General features: G+C 41.3%; 1 protein-coding gene across 1 annotated transcript in view; it reads left to right on the top strand.

Annotated features, from left to right (window-relative positions):
- Positions 1-4,415: 4,415 nt before the first annotated feature.
- LOC123747452 (probable glutamate receptor) overlaps positions 4,416-17,917 on the top strand; it is a 128,849-nt gene continuing 115,347 nt past the window's right edge. Inside the window, exon 1 of the mRNA XM_069334971.1 lies at positions 4,416-4,636. Coding sequence (XP_069191072.1) covers positions 4,416-4,636 — 221 coding nt within the window. The remainder of the gene's footprint in view (positions 4,637-17,917) is intronic.

The following is a 17,917-nucleotide window of genomic DNA, read 5'->3' as shown; positions in this document are numbered from 1 at the left end:
TTTCCCCTTCCAGCCTTTTATTAAGTTTAACTTTACCAAGACAGTTACTTCCATACGGTTTAAGTCTTACCTTAAACAGTTGCAACACATCAACTGCTGTTTCGATCTGAAACAAAAGTTGCTTTTTTTTTGGCACTGTGACAAGTTTTAAGAGAGTTCACAGTGTATTAATTATGGTCATTGTTATGTTTTATGAATATCTTTGCTTCCTATTTTAGTGATTTCAATGTGCCATACTTTTTCAGACTACTCATTATTCTTTTCAAATAAAGTTTATTTAATGTTTCCCTGCGGCACTTCACACTACATTTAATAATCCTCTTTCAAATTCTCTGCAACTTCAGTTCAGATTATTTTCAATATCGTTGTTTTTTTGTTGTTTCCTCCTTTTAGTGGCTAGTTCATGGCCGCGTATTATCAACGACATTACTGTTTGTCAACAAATTAATTTTTAATTAGTTCAAATTACAGTATTTATTTTAGTTAGATACAAAGCATTTTATTTATCCATCCCGCCAGATTTAATTGTGAAACTAAGTCAATGTATTTCTGCTTATCTTCACTCACAAACTCGTCAAAATGTTATTCTCGTTATCAAAGTTTTTCTCAGAGTCAATGAGAATGCACACAAAGACATCAATTACCATACACATCATCAAATCCGTTCTCATTGACATCAATCGTGATTTTAAAGATTAAAATGGTTCTTCCAGCATATTAAGTCGCAGACTTCTAACATCTGAACTGCCTTCAGAACCTTGTATACCACATATGTAAGATCAATCCTGGAGTATGCAACCCGCATGAAGCCAGTACCTTGTCATGCACAGGACTAAGCTGGAAAAAGTTCAGAGCTATGTCACTAGGGTAGTCCTAGGACTAAGAGGCTAGAGTTACAAGGAATGGGTGTGTGAAATGCACCTCTCGTCGTTGGAAGACAGGAGAGCTCGAGGAGACCTGATCACTACCTTCAAATCCTAAGAGGAATCGACAGGGAAGATAAAGATAAAATGTTTAACATGGTTTACGCAAACAAGGAACACAGGTGGAAACGGACTACCCAAAATGAACCACAGGAGCATTAGAAAGTCTGTTTTCAGTGTAAGAGCAGTTAACAGATGGAATGCATTAGGCCGTGATGTGGTGGAGGCAGACTCCATACACAGTTTCAAATGAATATATGATAGAGTTCAGTAGGCTCAGGAAACTTTTCACCACTTGTTTGACAGTTGAGAGGCGGGATACACAAATACTATTTCACATCAATTTGTAAAACTCATATCTAAGTGTTTGTACATTTTCAAGGGAAAATTGTTTAAGAGAGGTGTTTATGCATGTGTTGGGCATATTTATTGAATATAATATCCTTAACCTATCCTTTCAGATATAATTTTTGCTTAAGTAATTCACACATTTTTTCTCTGTGTATGTTGTGTTAAGTATTTGATTTAGGTTCACTTTTTCCCCATAATCAAATACAGCCTTGTACCATTCCTTTTCCTCCCTCTTTTATCCTCTTTACGTTTTATTTTAAGTTTCAATGTCTTAGCTTTTCATATCTCTTTCTCAGTCTTTTCACAGTGTATGCAGGTCTGTCTCAATGCCATAGCTTTTATTCCTCTTTTCTATTTTCTCAGTGTATTCGCATTTGTCTCTCCACTTTAGCTTTGTTTCTCTTTCTTAGTCTTTGTTTTCTGAAAATGTCCAAGCTTATGTCTTTATTTCTGTCAATGGCTATCTCTGTTTTTGTTTTCATGCTTTTTACTATCTCGGAATTTATTTTCTGTCTTATTGTGTTTTCTTTTTCAGTCTCCTATTCTTAGTCTCAAACTCTCTCTTTTATACTTAATACAACTCAGTTTAAGTTCATCTTGTGTCTCTCAGAAGAGGAATTTATCATGTTTGATGTAATTGTTCTTCGACTGTCAGGGTGTTAAAGATTACGAATAAATTATATAAAATCCAATAAATACACTAAGAACAGAAAGAGGTCAGGCTAAAGGGTGCAGAATAAGATTTCTTACCCTCCAACACATCTCTCTCTCATCTTGAGTTATCTTGAGATGATTTCGGGGCTTTTTAGTGTCCCCGCGGCCCGGTCCTCGACCAGGCCTCCACCCCCCAGGAAGCAGCCCGTGACAGCTGGCTAACACCCAGGTACCTATTTTACTGCTAGGTAACAGGGGCATAGGGTGAAAGAAACTCTGCCCATTGTTTCTCGCCGGCGCCTGGGATCGAACCCAGGACCACAGGATCCAGTGTGCTGTCCGCTTGGCCGACCGGCTCCCTCATATGCACAGAAATGTTTTAAAGTACAGAATTCATCTTTCTCAACTATCCTATGATATATTTCCTTCCTCTCAATATTATCTTTATACAGTTTTCTTCAAAGAAGCCATGTTCATAAGCCATATTTTTTGCATTATCTATTATCTCTATCTTTGCATTATCTATTATCCACATCTCTACAATTGTTCTGAATCATTGCTATTGCTACATTGCATCATCAAAACACAGAAGAACATTAATTAAAGGGGCCGGCACATGCCAGCCCAATTTATTGCTCTGTATCATTTGCTATTGCTATAATATATGTAGCAAAAAATGCAATAAATATGTGGGAATTGTGAAAAACCCCGGTCTATGCTTCGGAGAAGCTATAGAGCCTTGTGTGAGTCTTGTTGCAATTCTTTTACCATGTCGTGGCGCAGTCGACTAAGGCGCGTCTGGGATCATCCCGGACGTAGGTTTCAACCATGACGGCCCTTGTGGACCGTCCAATCATTGTGGCCCTTGTGGATCATTTTATGTATCACGCTATTGTGATTTCTGTGTGTATAGTGACATAGTGTAACGGGCAGGTGAGGGGTGACTGACCGGATGTGGTTAGGTATGAGGAGGACTGTGTCCAGATACCACTCAGTTACACTCTCCCTCTGGATAGTGTGGATGTAATGTCTTCTGCTTCCTGGGTGTGTGTGTGGAAAAAAAAGTTAGTAGTTAGTAACAGTTGATTGATTGACAGTTGAGAGGCGGGCTGAAAGAGCAGAGCTCAACCTCCGCAAGCACAACTAGGTGAATACACACAGGCACACACAGAGAGAAACAAAGACACAGAGTTCTGGGTAGCTGATTGGACAGTGCGCGGGACTCATAATCCTGTGGCCCGGATTCGATTCCCGGACTAGTCAGAGACAAATGGTCAGAGTATCTTTCACCCAGATAGAGCAAAGAGAGGGGGGGGGGGTCCGAAAAAGCAGAGCTCAACCCTCGTAAGCACAACTAGGTGAATACAGACACACACAGAGACACAAGTTTAAAATTTGTGTTTAAGATTATGTTATTCAACATTCCGGAATCTTAATATTCGTAAAGCAACTTTTCAGCTTTCGAATTAACATCTATGAAAGATTTTAAACTAAATTATATTTTACAGGATGTGGTAAAATCTATGTTAGCCTTGCTTATCAGAGAGATAAGTATTGTGATGGTGCAGGAAGTGAGAGCGTCGGTGCTCGTGTTGATGTGTACTACCTCCTGGTCCCAGGAACCACCATACCTATGTTATTGATATTATTATTATTACTGAGAAAAGCAGTAGGAACCGTGAGGATGATTCGAACGTACGCTCTGAGTACTCTCAAGCAAACGCCTTAGAGCACTACACCACATGATAAAAGTATTGCACTTTGTGATTCAACTGAAATCTCTAATGTTCCCACTGAGGCCAGAAATCAGGGTTTCAAACAATGTCTGGATGCACTCTGGTTTGTTTTGAAAATGCACTCGGGCAGAGTGTGAAATCCTGATTTCCGACCTCAGTGGGAGCCTCGGGAACCCTAAAGGATTCAGTTCAATCCCAGGTGTAATACCTTTATCATGTCGTGGTGTAGTGGGCTAAGGCGTTTGCCTGGGAGCACCCAGAGCATAGGTTTTAATCCTCCTCACGGCTCCTACAGATTTTCTCATTGACACATCACGCTTATGTGAGTTTTTGTGCAATATTAATACTACTGACAAAGAGTGAATCAATAATTATATCTTCCCTAATAAGTGACACTTTTCCTGGCACTTCTCTAGTAAACATCGTTATTGAAGGAAACAATATGCGACATGATTTAAGACATTTTGTATTTATGTGATATATGTAGGTTCTTGTGTTTATTATGTGTTTGATGATTTACATACTGAGTTTGGCATAGATGGTTGATATGAAATAATTATGACACACTGACATATATGTGAAATGCAGACGAGGAGTCACAATAACGTGGCAAAAATATGTTGACCAAACCACAAACTAGAAATGGTCCAGGACGGACCGAAACGTCGTCGTCCCTTCACTTTCTAGTGTGTGGTTTGGTCAACATATATGAAATAAATCTATTGAGCAACTAAATATTTTCCAGAATATGATGGCGTTGCTTGGGTATGGCGTAGTTGTGATGGCAGGGTTGGTGGGCATTGCTTCAGCAAGTCGTCAAGAAGTGCGTGGACCCGAGGGAGAGATGGTGGGTCAGGTGCTGGAACAGGTGGGCATCATGGTGGATCAAGTAGTGGAAATGCATCTCACAGGCTGCCACCTGGTAATCATCTCCACTACACGTCACTCACACGCCTTTGCCAGTATTTTGAGGTAAATATCGCATTTTCCCTCCCTCATAATGCCCAACCACTTTGGCTGGATGAAAGAGCAACGGTCTCGCTTCATGCAGGTCGGCGTTCAATCCCCGACCGTCCAAATGGTTGGGCACAATTCCTTTCCTCCGTCCCATTGCAAATCTTTATCCTGATCCCTTCCCAGTGCTACATTGTCCTAGTGACTTGGTGCTTTAGTTCTCCTGATAGGTCCCCTCATCATAATGCATGGGTAATTTGGCTGTATTTTGTACCTATCAGGTATTTATATTTTGTACCTATCTGGTACATATATTTTATACCAATCTGGCTGTATCACTACGTCTACAAGGTGTATGTTTCTTCACATATTTTTGTTTCACACTTGTTCACTTGAATTGCACTGCAGAAGCTCTCTTTAATTTGCTTTGGTTTATTTCGTCCTTTACATTTGTCTGCCTTTGAACAAAAAAATAAAAAAAATCAGCAGAAAGCTTATAGGCCCATTCAAAGCATATACAAATTAAATTCTTTAAAAGTTGTTCATTCATGTCTAACATTTGCTTGAAACCATCCTGTGATTCAATGTCTGTTATGTAATTACCAAGAAATTGCTTTTATAAATCAACCACACTATTTCCAAACCAGTATTTACTGCAGATTTTTGCTCCGTCCTGGCTGCAACTGCGTGCAACGTCACCACTGTGCATTGGCCAATTGTTTCAACTCTGACTTGGTGAGACGTGTGTATTATGTCCAAGATCAGGGTGTACGTTATCAAGTAAGGGTCATTCATTGAGATATGCCTTGCATTCATTGAGATATGCCTTGCTGACATGCTGCACCTTCTGATGTGATGTTAAGCTGATTTGACGGTAGCTCTCCACTGAGCTCTTTCTGCCTTTTCTCAAAATAGGGGTGACATTTGCATATTTCCAGTCTAGGGGGGACTATCCCATGGTCCAGAGACTTTGAGAAAAAGTAAGTTCTGTATAAGGCATAGTTCTTCTGCCAGTCCCTTAATGACATCGGAGTATATTTCATCCTCACCTGGGGCTTTCAGGCCTTTTAGTTTGCCAATGTTCTTCCTAATTATGTTGAATGTTATGTTTATTTTCCTAAATTCATTCTCTTCACCTCCTTGAAAGAGTTATGTGGTTGATGGGATGTCATCTAATCTTTCTAGTGTGAACACTGACGTACAATGTTCATATAGTGTGCTAGCTGTCCTTTAGTCGTGCATTATTGTTTGGTTAGTCTCATCTTTTAGAGGTCATACCGAGTCCTTAGTTTTGGTTTTAGTTCTTATATAGGCATATAACGACTTTGGATCTTTATGTTTTGAACAAGTTTTCTTTCGTAATTCCTTTTGGCTGATCAGATTTCCTGGGCGGGTGAGGTTAGAGTCATTTTATACATCTCATAAACAATGAAGTCCATCGTTGATTTATACGTTCTCCGGAGGTTCCGTTTAGTTATCAATACTTGTATTATTTCTGAGCCACCCACCTAGTTCCCTTTCGTTTCTTCCTCCTTTTTGGAACATATTTTTGAACGAGTTCCATGATGACCTTAAAGTTTGGCAAAGATGCTTTCATGCCGTGTTCACCTATTAGCTCCCTCCAGGAGATGAGTTGCAGTTCCTCTCTCATTCCTTGATAGTCACCTCAATGGTAATCTAAAAATGCTTGGTCATGACCCTTTATGTGGGTTTCTGTATTTCTATTGCATCTTTAAATATGTTGACCACATGACAGCTCTTCCCTAACCTTAATTTGATCATACACTCTTCTGATGTTAGCACAATATCTAGTATGCTGTTACCCCGTGTGGACTGTACCACATGCTGTATAAGACAAGAGTCCTGAACCAGATCAGAAAATTATTCATTCTGCTGCTTGTGATGTTAAATTTATTCAATCAATTGTCTCATAGTTAAACTCCCCCATTATTAGGGTTTGAGTTTCTGATGACGCATTGATCACATTATGCAGATCAGGTACGTCCTCTGCCGCTGCTGTGTCAGCCCTGTATCATACTCCCACATCCATTTTGCTACCATCTTGAGTTAGTATGTTGTACCATTCCGACTCTGAGGATCCCACGGTGTTTACTTCCTCATTATTAGTTGCATCCAGGTCCTCTTTCACGTATACTACTACTCCCCTGCTACTGCTGTTCTGCTCCTTTTCAACGGTGGGTGGTATCCCGACGTAGTGGGATTAATGCCTTAGCAGTAAATGGCGGTTTTGGGTCCTGGAAAAAAGACCCCTCAGCTAGTAGTTTTTGGTTTTGTTTTAGGTCCTGGAATTCAGCCCTTAGCGGCGCCGTTTTGTTTTGGGGGATCCGGAAAAATTACAGTTTTTTTTTAAGTTACCGTGACCCGTCACTCTGAGAGAGGTAAAGGACTTATCTTGGAAGAGTTACTGCTGACCCTTCACCCGTTTATGACTTATTTTTTTTCAGAGTTTTAGTTCTAGTTGACAGTCACTTGTTTTCGACGGAAATTTTTCCAAGTCTTAATCACCGCTGACCTGCCACCTGTTTTCAGACGGATTTTTTTCAGAATTCAGTTAAAGGAAAATACTTCGGAGTTCCCAGTTTTATTAAATATGTTCATAGTAGTTTGTTAAGGAATTCTTATGTAGAAAATATACGCTCTATACCCCTTTTAAGACTAAATTTTGTCAGTTTTACTTACATTTGCGGTATTAAAGAGTTCTTAGGGAGAAAAATAAACTGTAAAGACTTAATTTTCACTTTTGAAAAAGTAATTCACAGAATCAGAAGTTAGTTCTTGGCTCTATATGTTAATATGTGTAGTTTCGCTACTAATAGCCCAATTTTAGCTCAGTTTAAAACTGAGAAGTAAGATTTCTGACGTATTAAGAAAAGAAAATAGTTACCGAGTTCTAGCTCCCATCCTCCACCTTAGTTGACCGCCGTAGATCCGCTATTATCAGTCGAAATTAACTAAAATTTAATCCCTTTACATTTCGAACGTTATTTCAAAATTTAAACAAAAATAAGATCAAAAGAAGTTACTGAGCTCCAGCTCTTGTCCCGCACTTTAGTTTACTTCTCCAACTCTGCTATTAACCGATCAATTTCTTCGAGATTTAAAACCACTGTATTTCCGACGTAGTAAAATACATCAATAGCGTTACCGAGTTTTAGCCCTTGCCACCCGCCGTAATTTACCCTTACAACAATACTATTATCTAATAAATTTCCTCGAGATTTATAACAGTTATTTTTGACATAGTAAAAAACATCAGTTTAGTTACCGAGCTCCGGCTCTTGCCCCGCCTAAGTTTACTCCTACAACTCTGCTATTAACCAATCAATATCCCTAAGATTTAAACCTCTTATATTTATGATACAGAAAATAAAATTAATGCAATTACCGAGCTCCGGCTCTTGTTTCCTGCCTTAGTTCGCTCCTGTAAGTTTGTTATTATCAGTCCAATTCCCCTGAATTTTGAACCCATTACATTTCGGACGTAGCTAATGTGATCAAAAACAGTTACCAAGTGCCAACTCCTGTGCTCCGCCCTAGTTCAATTTTTCATCAAACATAATATTCCAGATCATCAACAACAACAAGTGAGTAGCTATCAACCTTTACCTTATCAAAGTAAACACGAGTCTAACCATACCCTCATCACACCTGTGTAAATAAACTCCACCAGGTAATCATCCCACAGTCATACACTCCCCCTCACGTCCTCCCACCACTTTCCCCCTGCACCCGTCCCCATACTCTCCTTTATTCCACCTCCCCATGCAAGCTCTCACCCCTTCCCTAGCTCCCCCTTCATCCCCCAGCTCCCCGCACCCCCATATCTTCCCAAACCACACCTAACTCCTTAAGTCTCCATTTCCTGTGCCCCACTCCCTCTCTTGCCTTTCCCCTCCCTCATCTCCCCCACTCCCTGCACCCTTATCTTCCCCTCCCTCCGTCACTCCCTACTCCCCCACATCTCACCCTTTCCCAAACTCCACTCAAACCTCCGCCTCCCTAGAATTTTAAACACTGCTTTTACCAATAATCTTATCGTATTTGTGTCAATACTCGAGTGTAAATACTCATCATCTCAATACCCTTGCCTTAGTTATTCCATATTTGTTAAATGATTCTATCCATGTTCTCCAAATTTCCACATCATATTTTTCACACACTTGATATGTTCTCTCCGTGTTCTGCAAATGTTTACAGCGTGTTCTCTGTACAACTTGTTACACATTATACGTGTTCTCAGCCTATTCTCTACAAATGCCTTGCATGTCTATTACATTTATCGCATTCTCTATCATATTCTAGAAAAATTCTCCACATGTTCACTGCGGTTATTGTATTCTCTTACAAATTCTTTCGTTCTTTAAAATTAAATGTACGACTGTTTGTCATTCAATAAATAGTTCATTGTCACGTATTATTAAACCGCATTACTAATTATCAACAAGTTACTACAAAGTATTTATTAGTCCTTAATATATTTACAAATATATTTTGTCATTTAAAAGTTATTTTTTACAAATTGCTTATTTTAATTAGTTACAAATTATTTAGTTCTAATTTATTTAGTTTTAAAATGATTGTTAAAAATGATTTAGTTATTTACAAAACTTTTATTCACTCATTTACCTAGGTTTATTTACAATCAACTATGTCATTGTATTTTTTTAATCTATTTAATATTTCTTACCGGCACTGTTCTTAACTAAAATAACACTTCTCTCAACTGAAAATAGTCAAAGGAATCTTTCAGCACTTTTCTTAACTAAGTATGTAAGTAATTATCAAAAGAAGGCACCAACCCGGGAAGGCTATGTAGCACCAAGAAATGTGCGGGATAATCAGACGCTAAATATCACCAAGGATGACAATACGAGAACAGAAACGCATAAGGTGAACGATATCAAAAGTATCCCATTCACCAAGAATTCTATCGAGGGACAATTGACCGCGAGGGGCGGTCGGAAAACAAGACACACACTCATCCTGGAAGTCAGGACATTCAACATGGATATGCATGACCGGAAGATGGATAATGCAATTTGGACAATAAGGAGCAGGACTGCGCTCCATTAAGTCACCGTGAGTTAAACATGTATAGCCAATACGTAACCTCGCCAGAGCCGTTTACCATCGCCGGTTATGGTGGCAGGAGAAAGGTCACCAGGACACATGACTCTTAAGAGTATGCAGTTTGTTACTAGTAACAGAAGACCAACAATCCTGCCAACGGATAAGGATGGAGAAATGAATAACTGGGTAAAAGACGAAATAAGGAATACCTTTATGGGAGATGGGACAAGAGCGGACACCTTCCCTAGTGGCAGCGTACACACGCTCATTTAAAGAGACACCAATATGGCTGGGAACCCAACAAAACTCAACTGACTTAAATTTACTGGAAATAAGAAACAGCCAATGTTGAATCTCGACGACCACTGGATGGACCAGATCAAAGGACACGAGAGCCATGAGGGCACTACGAGAGTCAACGACAATCACGAAGGAAGATTGACAATGAGAAAGCAGGAGATGTAGAGCACACAGTAGCCTACACAGTCCACAGACTTAGACCCATCGGTGAAGATGGAAACGGAGTGGAAGTGCGAAGAAAAGTGCTCAAGGAAAAGGCGTTTCAGAACCTTAGGAGGGGTAAAAGCTTTAGTGATGCGAGTTAAGGATGTACAAAACTTCGGAATGGGGACTCTCCACGGGGGCAAAGAAGGAACAACACGAGTAGAAATATTAGAAATACGAACTGAAAGAGAATCCTGTAAGCGAGATAACTGGACAGAAAGAGGGAGGTGGTGAAGAGGAACATGAACCACAGGAGGAGTAAAAGTTAAAGCACGACAGAGGCGAGAGGAAGGATGCTGCAAGGACCGCGCAAGATAGTGAAGACAGTAGCGATCACGGCGATCGCGAAGAGATAGGAAGCCAGTGTCAACATACAAGCTGAGGGCGGGAGTCGAACGAAAAGCACCAGAGCTGAGGCAAAACCCAGTATGGTGCAAAGCATCAAGACGGCGAAGAGTAGAAGGAGAAGCAGACGAGTAAGCAGGGCAACCATAATCAAGTTTAGACAGGATGAGAGAGGAATGTACTGCAAGGAGTGCGCGCCTATCTGCTCCTCAAGAAATATTGGACAAAAGCTTAAGGAGATTAAGGGCCTAAGGAGCATTCAACTCGTAGGTAAGAGATATGGGCCGACCAAGACAAACGAGTGTCAAAGACTAACCCCAAAAGCTTAGCGGAATCCTTGTACACAAGGGGGGTTGACCATAAAGCAACAAAGAGGGACGAAGAACGAAACGCTTACGAGCAAAAGTCATTGCAGAAGTTTTAGATGTAGAGAACCTGAAGCCATAATTGGTGGCCCAAGACGACACTGCATCAATCGCAAGTTGAAGCCGCCTTTGAAGAAGAGGCGAATCATCACCCCGACAGCAAAGGGTAAGATCGTCGACATAGAGAGCGGAGAAGATACCAGAAGGAAGAGAGGAAAGAAGACCATCGAGGGCAACCAGAAAAAGAGTAGTGCTCAGAACACTACCTTAGGGCACACCTTCGTATTGCTGAAAAGAGGCAGAGAGAGTGGCAGAAAGCCTCCCTTGAAAGGAACGACGAGAGAGGAAGCTTTGCAGAAAGAGAGGGAAGTTACCACGAAGGCCAAAGGAATGAAGTTGGGACAGAATACAGATATCTCCAGGCGGTGTTGTAAGCCTTTTCCAGGTCAAAAAGGACGGCAACAACGGAGGTCTTCATAGCAAAAGCAGTACGAATATAGACTTCCAAGATCACCAAGGATATGTTGTGCTACAGCACTTGCGAAAACTAAATTCAGAATATATATATATATATATATATATATATATATATATATATATATATATATATATATATATATATATATATATATATATAAATATATAAATATATATATATATATATATATATATATATATATATATATATATATATATATATATATATATATATATATATATATATATATATATATATATATATATATATATTATTAAATATGACCGAAAAAGTAAGATTAATAATTCTAACACGAATTTTCTCAATCTTTCGTACATTTCTTTTCACTGTTGGAGGTAATTCAAAAATCAATTCTCCAAAATTCATTTTTATTTTTAGTCTGACGCGAGACTTGAGCGCGTTTCGTAAAAACTTATTACATTTTCAAAGACTTTACACACACACAACTGAATAGAACTTACATATATCCTATTTATTTATATCTACATTTGAGTGACGTGGATGGGGTGAGGTGGTATTTAATAGGGTATTAATTTCATCAACACAAGACAGAACACGAAAGAATGGGTATTGAAATGGAAGTGATTGTAGAAAGCCTATTGGTCCATATTTCTTGATGCTTCTATTACTGGCTAGAAGCCAGTACTGGTTTCTGGCTACTAGGTACGACATATATATATATATATATATATATATATATATATATATATATATATATATATATATATATATATATATGTCGTACCTAGTAGCCAGAACCTGTGTTAATGGAGCTCGACAGTGAACCGACCCTGGAAGAACTCAGTGATGCCCTAGACTCTCTTGCTTCTGGTAAAGCTCCTGGCAAAGATGGCATTCCTGCTGAGACCTTGAAGTGCTGCAGAGGTAGCCTGCTCATGGAGCTGCACGAAATTCTCTGCCTCTGCTGGGAAGAAGGAGAGGTGCCACAGGACATGAGGGATGCCAACATCGTCACACTGTATAAGAATAAAGGTGACAGGGGCGACTGCAACAACTACCGTGGAATCTCCCTCCTCAGTATTGTCGGAAAGCTGTTTGCTCGAGTCGCATTGAGGAGGCTCCAAGTACGTGCAGAGAGAGTTTATCCAGAATCACAATGTGGATTCAGAGCTGGCAGGTCCACCATCGACATGGTCTTTTCCCTCAGACAACTGCAGGAGAAATGCAGGGAACAGAAGCAGCCACTCTTTGTAGCCTTCATAGATCTGACGAAGGCCTTCGACCTCGTCAGCAGGGATGGCCTGTTCAAGATCCTCCCCAAGATCGGATGCCCACCCAGGCTCCTCAGCATCATCAGATCTTTCCATGAGAACATGAGGGGCACCGTGGTCTTTGATGGCCTAACATCAGGCGCCTTTGACATCCGAAGTGGAGTAAAGCAGGGCTGCGTACTGGCTCCAACCCTATTCGGGATTTTTTCGCAGTTATGCTGCGGCACGCCTTCGGATCTGTCACGGAAGGCATTTACCTCCGGACCAGGTCGGATGGAAAGCTCTTTAACCTCGCCAGGCTGAGAGCCAAGACAAAGGTTCGGCTGAGGTGTCTGCGCGACTTCCTCTTTGCCGACGACGCAGCAGTCACTGCCCACTCAGCTGAAGACCTCCAACGGCTCATAACCCGCTTCAGCGAGGCCTCTCAGGCTTTCGGACTCACCATCAGTCTGAAGAAAACACAAGTCATGGGACAAGGAGTGGACTCCCCACCTGACATCGGCATCTCTGATTCCAAACTGGAAGTTGTTCACGACTTCGTGTACCTGGGCTCCACAATCTCTGACTCCCTCTCTCTTGATACGGAGCTAAACAAACGCATCGGTAAGGCATCTACTACCATGTCCAAACTGACAAAGAGAGTGTGGGCCAACAATAGGCTAACTGAGTATACTAAGATTCAGGTTTACAGATCCTGTGTCCTGAGCACTCTCCTTTATGGCAGTGAGTCTTGGACACTCCGCGCCCGTCAGGAAAGACGGCTGAATGCCTACCACATGCGCTGCCTTAGACACATCTTGGACATCACCTGGCTCCTCAGGGTGACAAAGGCTCACAAGGTGACAAACAACAACGTCTTGGGGAGAGCAAGAATCACCAGCATGTACACAATGCTGAAACAGAGACGAATGCGCTGGCTCGGGCACGTTGTGCGAATGGGCGACGGCAGGATCCCCAAGGATCTCCTGTATGGAGAGCTGAGGCAGGGAAAGCGTCCAGTAGGCAAGCCCCAGCTACGGTACAAAGACGTATGCAAAAGGGACCTGAAAGCCATGGACGTCGATCTTGCTATATGGGAGACACTGGCTGCAGACCGTTCAGCCTGGAGGTAGTCTGTTCAACGAGGTCTCTCCAAGTTCGAGGAGTCACTTGCCAAGGAATCGGAGGCAAAGAGACAGAGAAGGAAAGCCGGTAACCAGGAAGACAGACCAGAATCGGACATCGTTTGTGCTCGGTGTGGGATGGACTGCCACTCTCGGATTGGCCTCATCAGTCACACCAGACGCTGCACCAGGATTGACAACTAGGGCGCAACTCCATAGTCTCCCGAGACTGAAGGATGCCTACTACTAGTAGCCAGAACGCACTTCTCAGCCAACTATGCAAGGCCCGATTTGCCTAATAAGCCAAGTTTTCCTGAATTAATATATTTACTCTAATTTTTTTCTTATGAAATGAAAAAGCTACCCATTTCATTATGTATGAGGTCATTTTTTTTTATTAAAGTTAAAATTAACGTAGATATATGACCGAACCTAACCAACCCTACCTAACCAAACCTAACCTATCTTTATAGGTTAGGTTAGGTTAGGTAGCCGAAAAAGTTAGGTTAGGTTAGGTTAGGTAGGTTAGGTAGTCGAAAAAACATTAATTCATGAAAACTTGGCTTATTAGGCAAATCGGGCCTTGCATAGTAGGCTGAGAAGTGCGTTCTGGCTACTAGGTACGACATATATATATATATATATATATATATATATATATATATGTCGTACCTAGTAGCCAGAACTCACTTCTCAGCCTACTATTCAAGGCCCGATTTGCCTATTAAGCCAAGTTTTCCTGAATTAATATATTTACTATAATTTTTTTCTTATGAAATGATAAAGCAACCCTTTTTTCTATGAATGAGGTCAATTTTTTTTTATTGGAGTTAAAATTAACGTAGATATATGACCGAACCTAACCAACCCTACCTAACCTAACCTAACCTATATTTATAGGTAAGGTTAGGTTAGGTAGCCAAAAAAAGCTAGGTTAGGTTAGGTTAGGTAGGTTAGGTAGACGAAAAAACATTAATTCATGAAAACTTGGCTTATTAGGCAAATCGGGCCTTGAATAGTAGGCTGAGAAGTGCGTTCTGGCTATTAGGTACGACATATATATATATATATATATATATATATATATATATATATATATATGTATATATATATATATATATATATATATATATATATATATATATATATATATATATATATATATATATATATATATATATATCTTATCTTATCCTCAACCAGTGCAACAGGTGAATTAGTTAAGGAAATACAACCGGAATAGCTAAGAGAATCCATTGGGATTCATGATCCCAAATTCATGGAAGGAGCCGGTCAGTGGGACACTCTTGTCAACTCTCACCCTCGACTGACTTTTCCAAATGACTGCAAACAGTCCAAATGGGATAGCCCCATAGTGGAAAACATAGCCACATCATTGCTGGAGGCAGCTTCCAGGAAGGACAAAACGCGTCTTCTAGCTGTGCAAGCGCCCCATGCCGGGAACTTCCTGTTGGCAGTCCCTAATTCCGCCTTGGGCACCCGCCTGTACCATCGGACCCTAAGTATTGGTGTTACTCTCCGCCTTGCCGCCCCTTTCTCCACCGAGCACCGGTGTATTTGCGGCCATGCACGGGCAGACCAATACTGCAGCCATGGTCTCATCTGTCGTAAGACACAGGGAAAGATTGCAAGACATGAAGCAGTCAATGACATCATGAAGAGAAGTTTGGCTTCAGCTGGGTACCCAGCACAAAGGGAACCTCAGTTGTGCAGGCCTGACAACAGCCAAAAACGCCCAGATGGAGTCACCCCGCAGCCGTGGAGGGAAGGTAAACAGGTCGTGTGGGACTACACGTGTGCATCTACATTGCCTGATACCTATCTATCTAACAGCACAGCTGAGGGAGGCGGGACGGACACCTTCAGGGAGACCCAGAAAACTAACAAGTACAGGGACGTAGAACGTTGTTACAGGTTCGTGCCAATAGGCTCGGAGACTCTGGGCGCCTGGGATAAATGTGCACTTAAGTTCCTGAAGGAGCTGGGCGAGGAACTCATTGGGAAGACTAGAGACCCAAAAGCGGCCAGTTTTATGTTCCAGCGCCTCAGCGTCGCTGTTCAGAGGGGAAATGCGTGCTGTATCTTGGGTACGCACCCGACCCCCGAGGAGCTGGACGAGGTCTTCGAACACTGATTGGTATATTGTTATATAAGTGTGTGTTTTCTGTAAACTGTAGCATTGCAATACAATCAAATAAAAAAAAAAGGGGTGGAAGGAGAGGAAAAGATTAAAGTATTCAGTGAGAATCCACAAGGCCTTCTTTGAACACTATTTATTTTCTTCTTCGAGGATGTGGGGTCCCTTTAATTAAACCAGTGGTGGTACCCCTATATAAATATATATATATATATATATATATATATATATATATATATATATATATATATATATATATATATATATATATATATATATATATATATATATATGTATATATATATATATATATATATATATATATATATATATATATATATATATATATATATATATATATATATATATATATATATATATATATATATATATATGTAACTGAAAACTCACACCCCAGAAGTGACTCGAACCCATACTCCCAGGAGCAACGCAACTGGTATGTACAAGACGCCTTAATCCACTTGACCATCACGACCGGACATAATAAGGTGATAGCCGAGGCTATTTGAACCACCCCACCGCCGGCACTCGGATAGTAATCTTGGGCATAGCATTTTACCAAATCACCTCATTCTTTGGGGCACACGTGAGGAACACAAATGCGAACAAGCCTGAATGGTCCCCAGGACAATATGCAACTGAAAACTCACACCCCAGAAGTGACTCAAACCCATACTCCCAGGAGCAACGCAACTGGTATGTACAAGACGCCTTAATCCACTTGACCATCACGACCGGACATAATGAGGTGATAGCCGAGGCTATTTGAACCACCCCACCGCCGGCACTCGGATAGTAATCTTGGGCATAGCATTTTACCAAATCACCTCATTCTTTGGGGCACACGTGAGGAACACAAATGCGAACAAGCCTGAATGGTCCCCAGGACAATATGCAACTGAAAACTCACACCCCAGAAGTGACTCGAACCCATACTCCCAGGAGCAACGCAACTGGTATGTACAAGACGCCTTAATCCACTTGACCATCACGACCGAACATAATGAGGTGATAGCCGAGGCTATTTGAACCACCCCACCGCAGGCACTCGGATAGTAATCTTGGGCATAGCATTTTACCAAATCACCTCATTATTTGGGGCACACGTGAGGAACACAAATGCGAACAAGCCTGAATGGTCCCCAGGACAATATGCAACTGAAAACTCACACCCCAGAAGTGACTCGAACCCATACTCCCAGGAGCAACGCAACTGGTATGTACAAGACGCCTTAATCCACTTGACCATCACGACCGGACATAATGAGGTGATAGCCGAGGCTATTTGAACCACCCTACCGCCGGCACTCGGATAGTAATCTTGGGCATAGCATTTTACCAAATCACCTCATTCTTTGGCGCACACGTGAGGAACACAAATGCGAACAAGCCTGAATGGTCCCCAGAACAATATGCAACTGAAAACTCACACCCCAGAAGTGACTCGAACCCATATTCCCAGGAGCAACGCAACTGGTATGTACAAGACGCCTTAATCCACTTGACCATCACGACCGGACATAATGAGGTGATAGCCGAGGCTATTTGAACCACCCCACCACCGGCACTCAGATAGTAATCTTAGGCATAGCATTTTACCAAATCACCTCATTCTTTGGGGCACACGTGAGGAACACAAATGCGAACAAGCCTGAATGGTCCCCAGGACAATATGCAACTGAAAACTCACACCATAGAAGTGACTCGAACCCATACTCCCAGGAGCAACGCAACTGATATGTACAAGACGCCTTAATCCACTTGACCATCACGACCGGACATAATGAGGTGATAGCCGAGGCTATTTGAACCATCCCACCGCCGGCACTCCGATAGTAATCTTGGGCATAGCATTTTACCAAATCACCTCATTCTTTGGGGCACACGTGAGGAACACAAATGCGAACAAGCCTGAATGGTCCCCAGGACAATATGCAACTGAAAACTCACACCACAGAAGTGACTCGAACCCATACTCCCA

This window comes from Procambarus clarkii, chromosome 32 (assembly GCF_040958095.1).
Source record: "Procambarus clarkii isolate CNS0578487 chromosome 32, FALCON_Pclarkii_2.0, whole genome shotgun sequence".
Lineage (NCBI taxonomy): Eukaryota > Metazoa > Arthropoda > Malacostraca > Decapoda > Cambaridae > Procambarus > Procambarus clarkii.
This window is presented reverse-complemented; position numbering and strand designations above follow the sequence as displayed.